The sequence below is a fragment of the Tachyglossus aculeatus genome, chromosome 5 (genome assembly GCF_015852505.1).
Source record: "Tachyglossus aculeatus isolate mTacAcu1 chromosome 5, mTacAcu1.pri, whole genome shotgun sequence".
Lineage (NCBI taxonomy): Eukaryota > Metazoa > Chordata > Mammalia > Monotremata > Tachyglossidae > Tachyglossus > Tachyglossus aculeatus.
Genome location: NC_052070.1, coordinates 66,748,386 through 66,760,415, shown reverse-complemented (window position 1 = coordinate 66,760,415; position 12,030 = coordinate 66,748,386). Strand labels below are relative to the sequence as shown.

Here is a 12,030-nt window from a genome sequence, read left to right as displayed (position 1 = left end):
ACACCAAGGTTGAGGGCTTGTGAGACTGAAAGGATGGTAGTGCCATCAACAGTGATGGGAAAGTCAGGGAGAGGGCAGGGTTTGGGAGGGAAGATAAGGAGTTCAGTCTTAGACACACAGAGTTTTAGATGGCGGGCAGACATCCAGATGGAGATGTCTTGAAAGCAGGAGGAGACACGAGCCTGAAGGGACGGAGAAGGAGCAGGGGCAGTGATGTAGATTTGGGTGTCATCAGCGTAGAGATGATAGTTGAAGCCGTGGGAGCGAATGAGTTCACCAAGGGAGTGAGTGTAGATGGAGAACAGAAGGGGACCAAGAACTGACCCTTGAGGAACCCCTACAGTAAGGGGATGGGGGGTGGGGGGGGGAGGAGAAGCCCGCAAAAGAGACTGAGAATGAATGGCCGGAGAGATAAGAGGAAAACCAGGAGTGGACAGAGTCTGTGAAGCCAAGGTTGGATAGCGTGTTGAGGAGAAGGGGGTGGTCCACAGTGTTGAAGGCAGCTGAGAGGTCGAGGAGGATTAGGATAGAGTAGGAGCCGTTGGATTTGGCAAGCAGGAGGTCATTGGTGACCTTTGAGAGGGCAGTTTTGGTGGAATGTAGGGGACAGAAGCCAGATTGGAGGGGGTCAAGGAGAGAGTTGGCATTGAGGAAGTCGAGGCAGCGGGTGTAGATGACTCGTTCAAGGAGTTTGGAAAGGAATGGCCTTTGCAAAAGCATGTTTTGTGGGAATTGACTTGGAAGCTGAGGAAAATCTTTGTTTCCTGTCATTCTTTACTCTGTTTTCTAATTCTACATCTTGGGAAACCCTTCCTAATCAACTGGCTACAAGCACCATCAAAACTGCTGTACCGTGACTGTTGACTCTTGGTGAGGAAAATACACAAGAAACCTGCAAATAATTTTGAATTGCATCACAGAGTTGGCCCAGTTAGATGCCAAACTATATCCAGAAAGCAGTACCCACACCCAAAGATTTTCATCAGCAAAACAGATCTGAAATGCCATCACCAGGCTATCCTGTAAGCAGGATACTATCCAATGTTGCACAAAGAGGCAGAGAAGTCGAATTTGGCATTGCTAGTGCAAGATTGACAGAATTTGGTGGAAACAATGCATCAATCAGTCGATTGTATTTATCCCCACCCTCAAGTACAGACATTAAAATAAATTACAGATAGGGGAAGCAGATTATAAGGATGTATTTACTCACTGTGTATATTATATTACTCTGCATATTACAGTTTACTGGTGGATTGAGTCATGAGAAGCCTGATCTCTACTCCATTAATTACAAATCCCTGTTGCTTGTTTTCACTGTCCCTGTCCTTTGTGTGAGTTTCGTCTTTGCTTAGGAATTTGTCACCCTCCCTCCCTCCCCATTAAGGGCAAGGACTACGACTACGTCTAGGATTTTCAGGACGGGTGTTGGGTGTTCTGAACAACATGTTAAGGAGATGATTCAGGCAGTTGAGTGCAGTATAAGAAGAAAGGGGAGAGGCTGGAAAGGAGGCTGATGCAATAGTCCAGCCAAGAAATGACAGAGACTTGGCGGGGTGGTGACTGTGGAGGAGACGAGGAAGAGGGGGTGGATATTGAGAGGCAGCATGGCTTAGTGGATAGAGCATGAGCCTTGGGACTCAGAAGGTCCTGGGTTCTAATAATAATAATAATGGTATTTGTTAAGCACTTACTATGTGCAAAGCGCTGGGGAGGTTACAAGGTGATCAGGTTGTCCCACGGGGGGCTCACAGTCTTAATCCCCACTTTATAGATGAGGGAACTGAGGCTCAGAGAAGTGAAGTGACTTGCCCAAAGTCACACAGCTGATAAATGGCAGAGCTGGGATTTGAACCCATGACCTCTGACTCCAAAGCCTGTGCTCTTTCCACTGAGCCATGCTGCTTCTCTAGCTCTGCCACTTGTCTGCTATGTGACCCTGGACAACTCACTTCTCTGTGCCTCAGTTTCCTCATCTGAAAAATGGGGATTAAGATTGTGAGCCCTATATGGGATGCGACTGTTTCCAACCCACTTACCTTGTATCTACCTTAGTGCTTAGTATAGTGCCTGAAACATAATAATAATAATGGATTAAAAATAATAATTTGTTAAGCGCTTACTATGTGCCAAGTACTGTTCTAAGTGCTGAAGTAGATACAAGGTAACAAGGTTGTCCCATGTGGGTCTCACAGTCTTAATCCCCATTTTACAAATGAGGTGTAACTGAGGCACAGAGAAGTTAAGTGACTTGCCCAAAGTCACACAACAGACAAGTGGGGGAGCCTGGATTGGGGCAACGCAAAAGGAAGAGAGAACAGAAGAACTCAGGGCTTAGTCAGGGAAGGCACTTGGCAGAGAGGTGATATCAAGGTACGGTGAGTAGGTTGGCAATAAAGGAGTGAAATGTCCATTCTGGGTTGAAGTAGGAAATTAAGGAGGTAAGGCAGGTGGGGGCAAGCTGATTGAGTGCTTTGAAGCTGGTGGTAAGTAGTTCCTCTTTGATACAGGGGTAGATGCAAAACCACTAGAGGTTCTAGAAGAAGCAGCATGGTTTAGCGGAAAGAGCACGGGCTTGGAAGTCAGAGGTTGTGGGTTCTAATCCTGACTCCGCCACTTGTCAGCTGTGTGACTTTGGGCAAGTCACTTCTCTGTGCCTCAGTTACCTCATCTGTAAAATGGGGTTTAAGACTGTGAGCCCCACGTGAGACAACCTGATTGCTTTGTATCTACCCCAGCACTTAGAACAGGCAAAAACTCCTCACTCTCGGCTTCCAGGCTGTCCATCACCTCGCCCCCTCCTACCTCACCTCCCTTCTCTCCTTCTCCAGCCCAGCCCGCACCCTTTGCTCCTCTACCGCTAACCTCCTCACTGGGCCTCGTTCTCACCTGTCCTGCCGTCGACTCCCGGCCCACGTCCTCCCCCTGGCCTGGAATGCCCTCCCTCCGCACATCCGCCAAGCTAGCTCTCTTCCTCCCTTCAAAGCCCTACTGAGAGCTCACCTCCTCCAGGAGGCCTTCCCAGACTGAGCCCCTTCCTTCCTCTTCCCCTCCTCCCCCTCCCCCTCCCCCGCCTTACCTCCTTCCCCTCCCCACAGCACCTGTATATGCGTATATGTTTGTACATATTTATTACTCCATTTATTTTACTTGTACATATTCTATTTATTTTATTTTGTTAATATGTTTTGTTTTGTTGTCTGCCTCCCCCTTCTAGACTGTGAGCCCGCTGTTGGGTAGGGACCGTCTCTATATGTTGCCAACTTGTACTTCCCAAGCACTTAGTACAGTGCTCTGCACACAGTAAGCACTCAATAAATACTATTGAATGAATGAATGAATGAACAGTGCTTGGCACATAGTGAGCACTGAACAAATACCATAACTATTATTATTATTATTATGGTCTGAACAGTTTTGTAGAAAACTCCGGGCAGCAGAGTGAAGTGTGGTCTGCACGATGCCTTGTCCGATGCCCTGTCCAACGCTCGTTAAGCGCTCCAGACAATTGTTATTTTGAGGGGAGGTCTTGGGCCAGTCACTTAACTTCTCTGTGCCTGTTACCTCAATCTGTAAAATGGGGATGAAGACTGTGAGCCCCACGTGGGACAACCTGATTACCTTGTATTCCCCCACCAGACTTAGAACAGTGCTTGACACATAGTAGCGCTTAACAAATGCTAACATTGTTATTATTATTATGCTGTCGAGTCGTCTCCTAGTGCTCCTCACTAAGCCATGCTGCTTCTCACTTCACTCATTCTAAGAGACAGATCATTCATCACCCTTGCACTTCCTCTTTCCCTCCCTATATTCAGTCAGTCAGTGGAATTTATGGAGCACTTACTACATGCAGAGCACTGTATTAAGCACTGGAGAGTATAATACAACAGAATTATCAGATCCATTCCTTGTGCATAATGTGCTTATAGTCTAGAGGGAGTTACAGACATTAATAGGAATAAATAACTGATGGTATATAATTTAAAGATTAGAGAAGCAGCGTGGCTTAGTGGAAAGAGCTTGGGCTTGGGAGTCAAAAGACGTGAGTTTTAATTCCGGCTTCACCACTTGTCTGCTGTGTGACCTTGGGCAAACCACTTAACTTTTCTGTGCCTCAGTTACTTCATCTGTAAAATGGGGATTAAAACCGCAAGGCCCACGTGGGACAACCTGATTACCCTGTATCTACCCCAGTGCTTAGAACAGTGCTTGGCACATAGTAAGTGCTTAACAAATACCATAATAATATGTACATAAGTGCTGTGGGGTTCTCGGTGGGGCAAATATCAAATGTCCAAAGATCACATTTACAATTGTGTAGATGATGCAGAAGGGAGAGGGGGATGGGGAAAAGAGGACTTAATCGGAGAAGGTCTCGTGGAGGAGTTGTGATCTTAACAGTGCTTTGAAGTTGGTGAAAGTTGTAGTCTGGTGTATGTGGAGGGGGAGGGAGCTCTAGGCTCATTCATTCAGCCCTAGAATGGGCGGCACATTGGGCCAAGGAGGAACCCAGCTATAATGAAGCCAGTTGCTAAGCAGCATGGCCTATTCATTTAATCGTATTTATTGAGCACTTACTGAGTGCAGAGCACTGTACTAAGCGCTTGGGAAGTACTAGCAAATAGAGCAGGGGCTTGGGAGTCAGAAGGACCTGGGTATTAATCCCAGCTCCGCCATGAGACCTTGGGCATGTCTTTTCACTTCCCTGTGCCTCAGTTACCTCATCTGTAAAATGGGACAAGGACTGTGTCCAACCCAATTTGCTTGTACTCCAACCCAGCGCTTAGTACAGTGCCTGGCACTTAATTAATTAATGATGATATTTGTTAAGATCTTACTATGTGCCAAGTTTTAAGCGCTGGGGTAGATACAGGGTAATCAGGTTGTCTCATGTGGGGCTCACAGTCTTAATCCCCATTTTACAGTGGAGGTAACTGAGGCACAGAGAAGTGAAGTGACTTGCCCAAAGTCACACAGCTGATAAATGGCGGAGCCGGGATTAGAACCCACGACCCCTGACTCCCAACCCATTGCTCTTTCCACTAAGCTACGCTGCTTTTCATAGTAAGCGCTTAACAAATACCACAATTACTATTATCATTATTATTATTATTACTAAACAGGCGAATACCCACCGTGCTAATTGGTTTCCCCACTCCAACAACTCTGGGTTTAGGATGACCATGTGATCAATAATAACAATAATGATAGCATTTATTAAGCGCTTACTATGTGCAAAGCACTGTTCTAAGCACTAGGGGAGATTGCAAGGTGATCAGGTTGTCCCACAGGGGGCTCACAGTCTTAATCCCCATTTTACAGATGAGGTAACTGAGGCCCAGAGAAGTTAAGTGACTTGCCCAAAGTCACACAGCGGATAAGTGGCGGAGGCAGGATTTGAACCCATGACCTCTGACTCCAAAGCCCGTTGCTCTTCCCACTGAGCCACACTGCTTCTCATGGTTGCCCCTCCTCTGTATTTCCCGGTGCTAGCATTTTTCCTTGACTCTCCATCCAAGCCCTCAATCCTAACCAACCAAAAGCGGCAAAGGAGGCTACCTAGTTTGATCCGCTAATGCAGTAAAGGTCGGGAGAAGTGGGGTAGCATCTAGAGAAGCAGCATTGTGTAGTGGATAAAGCAAGGTCCTGGAAGTCAGAAGGTCATGGGTTCTAATCCCGGCTCTACCACTTGTCTGCTGTGTGATCTTGGGCAAGCCACTTCACTTCTCTGGTCTTCAGTTACCTCATCTGTGAAAATTGGGGATTAAGACAGTGCGCCCAATGCGGGACAGGGACTGTGTCCAACCCAGTTAACTTGTGTCTACTCCAGCACTTAGAACAGTGCTTGGCACATAGTAAGAGCTTAACAAGTACCATAATTATCATTTGCAAATTAAAAAAGCGTATCCTCCCGACACGTAGAAGTTTATAAGAGAAGCAGTGTGGCCTAGTGGAAAGAGCGTGGACCTGGGCATCAGATGACCTGGGTTCTAATACGTGATCTGCCAGTTGCTTGCTGTGTCCTTGGGCAAGTCATTTAACTTCTCTCTGCCCCAGTTTCCTCATCTGTAAAATGGGGGTTAAATATGTGTCCTCCCTCCTACCTAGCCTTGGAGCCCCATATGGGAGAAGGACTGTGTCCAACCTCATTAACCTGTGTCTATCTCAGCGCTTAGAACAGTGCTTGACACAAAGCAAGAGCTTAATAAATGCCATTAGCATCACAAAGGGATGTGCGCCTGAGTATCATGAATGAAGAAAGCTTTCTCTTCTCTGGAAATCTGGATGTGTGCTGGCACATGGAATTTACCAGAACGACTTTTAAAACCCCGAGGAAACAAAAACAAAAGATGAAGTCCTTTCTTCTGTGTATTTCTTCTCCTAATCAATCATGTTTCGTCACTTGCAACAACTAAAAGCAGCAGCCAGCCCTGAACCCCCTGTACAAGCAGTAGACCTCTTGAAATTAAAGGGAGTTTTGTATGCATAAGAACTGCAGGATCGGGCCCTGGAGATCCATTTTACTTCGGGGACACAAAGGGTAGCTTTCATTTCATTAATGGTTTCCAAATGATGCCACTACAAGTTTAATTTGCCATTAAATATTAATCTCTCTCAGTTAGTGTTCCGCCTGAAGTATTGTTCGGGTCAAAATGATACTAACCTCCTATTTTCTATTTTGTGACTAAATCACAGGGTTTTTTTAGGAGGAGTCAGCAAAGCAATGCCACCTACTCCTGCCCTCGCCAGAAGAACTGTTTGATTGATCGAACTAGTAGAAACCGCTGCCAGCACTGTCGATTACAGAAATGCCTTGCAGTAGGGATGTCTCGAGATGGTGAGCTCTCCTAGTTTCAACGTGAATGTTCACAACTCTGTTCCTCAAGATTGGTATTATTCCACACTGGAATCCCTCTTACAGAGCAAAACTGGAAACTGCTCAATCACGCCCTCCGCTCAGATTCTGGCAAATGGCTCCACGGATGTTCCGTACAATTTGGGCCTCTGCCGCGTCAGCATCAGTGGTTGGGATGTGAAGGATGGGTGGTGCTGGTTATTATTATTATAACTATCATTATTGTTATATTTAAGTGCTTACTATGTGTCACGCACTGTTCTAAGCACTGGGGTAGATTCACTTTAATCTCTAATCTAGGAAGCGAGGAGCAGCATGGTTCAGTGGAAAGAGCACGGGCTTTGGAGTCAGAGGTCATGAGTTTAAATCCCAGCTCCAGCACTTAGCTGTGTGACTTTGGGCAAGTCACTTCACTTCTCTGTGCCTCGGTTACCTCATCTGTAAAATGGGGATTAAGGCCGTGAGCCCCCCATGGGACAACCTGATCACCTTGTAACCTCCCCAGCGCTTAGAACAGTGCTCTGCACATAGTAAGTGCTTAATAAATGGCATCATCATCATCATCATAGTGGATAGATACAGGACGGGCCTGGGAGCCAGATGGGCCTGGGTTCTAATCCCCACTCCCCAATTTACTGGCTCTGTGAACTCGGACTGTGATCCCCATGTGGAAAAGGGACTGTAACCAACCTGATTAACTTGTATCTACCCCAGAAATTAGAAAAATGATTAAGTCCTAGTAAGCGCTTAACAAATACCATCATCATCATCATCAATATTATTATTACTAACCAGATCAGAAACAGTCACTGTTCCACATGGGGCTCTCTGTCTGTGTCACTGTTGGTTAACAAGAGTTTGTTGTTGTTGCCAATACTTACAGATGTTTGACTTTGAAGACATTACATGTAGATGTAGAGGTAGTTATCAACCCATCAATCAGTGGTATTTATTGAGCACTTACTCTGCGCCGAGCACTGAACTAAGGGCTTGGGAGAGTACAACAGAGTTGGTAGACATGTTCCCTGCCCACAAGGATTTTACAATATAGAGGAGACAAAATAATTTGACTATTTTAGGACTTTCTGTCTCTGAGCCTAACATGAAGATTTGGAGAGCTGTCTGTAAACCCAGAGCTTTGCAGACACAAGCTCCATTCAAGTGAGATGATTGACCCGTAAAATAAATTGATGTTTATGTAAAACTAAAATATTTACATGCATGGACATTATGAAATATAGCAGATTTACTTGGTGACAAATGCTCTTTTCATGAAGAAAAGGTATTTTATGAAGAAGTCATCAAACATCTAGTTATAAGACTTTTGAGATCTTCTCAGGAAAATGTTCTATTCACTGAACAATTAACCCCGATTTTCAAGGTGCTTATTTGAATGGATGGATACATGGCCCAAAGCATGTTACACCTGTATATACATTTCATAATATAGTAGATGACCCTTTTAAGACACCCCACTGAATGTTCACTTAATAGGGCCCCTTTAAATGGTCCGGCCTCTGGGATCACTAAGCATGCTGTTTTATGTAGTACTGATAAAATGAAATATTATAAAATTTCCATAAGAAATTTTTTGTGCTGATTGTACCTTAAAATCATTATCTTGAATGAGGTTGACAGCTACTCACTGTAGGCAAATGAAAGAAAAAACAAACCCAAAAGTCTTTTGGTGTGGGAAAACGCAAGTTACAGAAGCTGTTAGACCATATGTTCAGAAAGTCTTGTGATGTGCAACACCATAATATTTCATCTTCCACTGGCACCAAGTGCACAGAATTAGCTATTGCTTGTGAACCTGTAAATTAAAATCACAAGTTGAGAATGTAGTTCAAGAACCGTGTTCTTATACTATTTAGGAGGTTTCTTTTAATAAACAAACATATATAGGTGCATGTATATACACAGACACACACATATACATTTAATTTACAGATTTGCAAGAAAAATCGAATGTCATGTATACATAAATAATTGGGATACACTTTAGTTCCTTGGAAAATATTAGCCTGATTCTTAGCCATCCGAAGTGCTGATTGTCTCTAATCTGTTCCAACTCTTACATTGCATCTCAACCTCAGACCTAGAAACACTGACTGTTCCTCTCGCTGATCATGAGTTAGACGATCTATTCATGATCCAGCTTTTCTAACAGGGAAAACATTCAATACACAGTATCATCTCACTTTTCTCTGTCTTCCCACAAGGGTTTAATTAAACTCTGGTCTCTAAATAAACAGATCAGGCCAGAAATTTTCAGAAGGAACGTTTAACCTGGACCTTTTTTAGGCCTTTTCCGTAAGGTGTGGGAAGAGGCCTATAGTTGTAGTGAAGATGAAGTGGATCTGGTGGTGGAAAATGAGGCAGAGGGGGGTGAAAAATCCTTTTGGAAAAAAATGCTGGAGGCATCTGCTCACCGACTGTAGACTACAGGTGCTTGGTTCAGTGCTCTGCCCACAGCAGATACTCAGTAAATGATATTGATTGTATTTTAACAATATTGAGGTCCGTACGTCCAGGGCTCCTGCACAGGTACCTGGAAGGATTTGCTTGTTTCAGGACACTTTGAGTGTAACTCGCAGTTTTGGTGAAGCTCCCTACGTACATTGAAGTACAGTTAGCTCTACTGTAATCCATGTTATCATTGTGCATTTTTGTGAGAACATTGCTGAGGAATTGAGGGATATTCTTCCCAAAGAGATATTCCCACCGCACATGTCTGTTGGGATGGAATGCTCTGCACTGTCATAACAAACAGTTGTAAGCCTGCGTGTGGCGTAGGGTCAAAGTGTGCATTAAGCAGATTTTCATGAACGCAAGTCTTTTGGGGAGCAATCTCCGTGGGTTTTTTTTATATTTGTTAAGCGCTCATTATGTGCCAGGCACTGTACTAAAGCAGTGGGAGAGATACGAGTTAACCAGGTTGGACCCAATCTGTCCCACATGGGACTCACAGCCTTAATGCCCATTTTACAGATAAGTTTACAGAGGCACAGAGAAGTGATCTGACTTACTCAAGATCACACAGCAGACAAGTGGCAGAGCTGGGATTAGAAGCGAGGTCTTTCTGAATCCCAGGCCCGTGTTCTATCCACTAGGCCATGTAGCATTAGAACAGTGCTTTGCACATAGTAAGCGCTTAACAAATGTCATTATTATTATTATAGAAGTTGCGGCGTTACAGAACCCTTGTCCTCTGGGCCACATGAGGGACAGGGACTGTGTCCAACCTGATTATCGTGTGTCAACCCCAGTGTAGCACAGTGCTTAGCACCTAGTAAGCTCTTAATGAATACCACAATCATTGCTTATTTGTATTATTATTAATAACAATAATTGTGGTATATGTTAAGTGCTTACTAGGTAATAATGGCACTTACTAAGTACTTACTATGTGCAAAGCACTGTTCTAAGTGCTGGGGAGGTTACAAGGTGATCAGGTTGTCCCACAGGGGGCTTGCAGTCTTAATCCCCATTTCACAGATGAGGTAACTGAAGCCCAGAGAAGTTAAGTGATTTGCCCAAAGTCACACAGCTGACAGTTGACAGAGTCGGGATTTGAACTCTTGACCTAGGCACTGTACTAAGTCTGGGATGGACACAAGCAGTACGGGTTGGACACAGTACCTGTCCCACATAGAGCTTGCAGTCTCCATCCTCATCTTAAAGATGAGAAAACTGAGGCCCAAAGAAGTGACTTGTCTAAGGTCACACAGCAGGCAAGTGATGGAGTCAGGATTAGAACCCAGGTCCTTCTGTCCAGTAGGCCATGCTACTTCTCAAGTTTTTAATTTTATGTCATTATAATAATAATGGCATTTATTAAGCGCTTACTATGTGCAAAGCACTGTTCTAAGCGCTGCGGAGGTTACAAGGTGATCAGGTTGTCCCACGGGGGCTCACAGTCTTAATCCCCATTTTACAGACGAGGTAACTGAGGCCCAGAGAAGTTAAGTGACTTGCCCAAAGCCACACAGCTGATAGTTGGTGGAGCCGGGATTGGAACCCATGACCTCTGACTCCAAAGCCCGTGCTCTTGCCACTGAGCCACGCTGCTTCTCAAATCCCAACAATCCCAGCATTGTTGGAAGGGTAGCCAAACCCGACACGAGCGTGTGTGTGTGTGTGTGTGTGTGTGTGTGTGTCTGTGTGTGTGTGTGTGTGTGTGTGTGTGCGTGTGTGCGTGTGTTTTATTTTCCAGCCGTGAAGTTCGGTCGGATGTCCAAAAAACAGAGGGACAGCTTATACGCGGAAGTGCAGAAGCACCGAATGCAGCAGCAGCAGCGAGATCACCAACAGCAGCCTGGAGAGGCCGAGCCCCTGACCCCCACGTACAACATCACCCCCAACGGGCTCACGGAGCTTCACGACGACCTCAGTAATTACATCGACGGGCACACACCCGAAGGGAGCAAAGCAGACTCTGCAGTTAGCAGCTTCTACTTGGACATCCAGCCTTCTCCAGATCAGTCGGGCCTCGACATTAATGGAATCAAACCGGAACCGATATGTGACTACACACCAGCGTCGGGCTTCTTCCCTTATTGTTCTTTTACGAATGGAGAGACCTCTCCGACTGTATCCATGGCGGAATTAGGTAAGGAGAGAGAAATGTTTCCCTTGGAATTGCTCTAATAGCACCCTTTCTACTAAGAGTAACCTACTTCTTTAATGGTGTTCGTTAAGCATTTACTTTGTGTCAGGCACTGTTTTAAGTTCTCGGGTAAATAACAATGATAATTATGGTATATGTTAAGCACTTACTATGTGCCAGGCACTGTAGTAAGCGCTGGGGTGGATACGAGCAAATCAGGTTGACATGGTCCCTGCCCTGCTCAAGGCTCACAGTTCTTCATCCCCATTTTACAAAATGAGGAAATTGAGGCACAGAGAAGTGAAGTGGCTTGCCCAAGGCCATACACAGCAGACAAGTGTTGGAACCGGGATTAGAACCCTTGACCTTCTGACTCCAGGCCCATGCTCTATCTACAATGCCATGCTGCTCCTTGCTGGTTTGTAAATATATTTGTAAATGCAAGCTAGTCAGGTTGGACCCAATTCAATTCCCATATTCGGCTCACAGTCTTAATTCCCATTGTACAGGTGAGGTAAGTGAGGCACAGAGAAGTTAAGGGATTTGCTCAAGTTCACACAGC

The 12,030-nt window shown here is 45.1% G+C and overlaps 1 protein-coding gene across 1 annotated transcript in view; it reads left to right on the top strand.

Annotated features, from left to right (window-relative positions):
• The window catches only part of RORA (RAR related orphan receptor A), a 125,512-nt gene that overhangs the window by 91,185 nt on the left and 22,297 nt on the right, over positions 1-12,030 (top strand). Inside the window, exons 3-4 of the mRNA XM_038746181.1 lie at positions 6,700-6,841; positions 11,076-11,471. Of these exons, the coding sequence (XP_038602109.1) occupies positions 6,700-6,841; positions 11,076-11,471 (538 nt within the window). The remainder of the gene's footprint in view (positions 1-6,699; positions 6,842-11,075; positions 11,472-12,030) is intronic.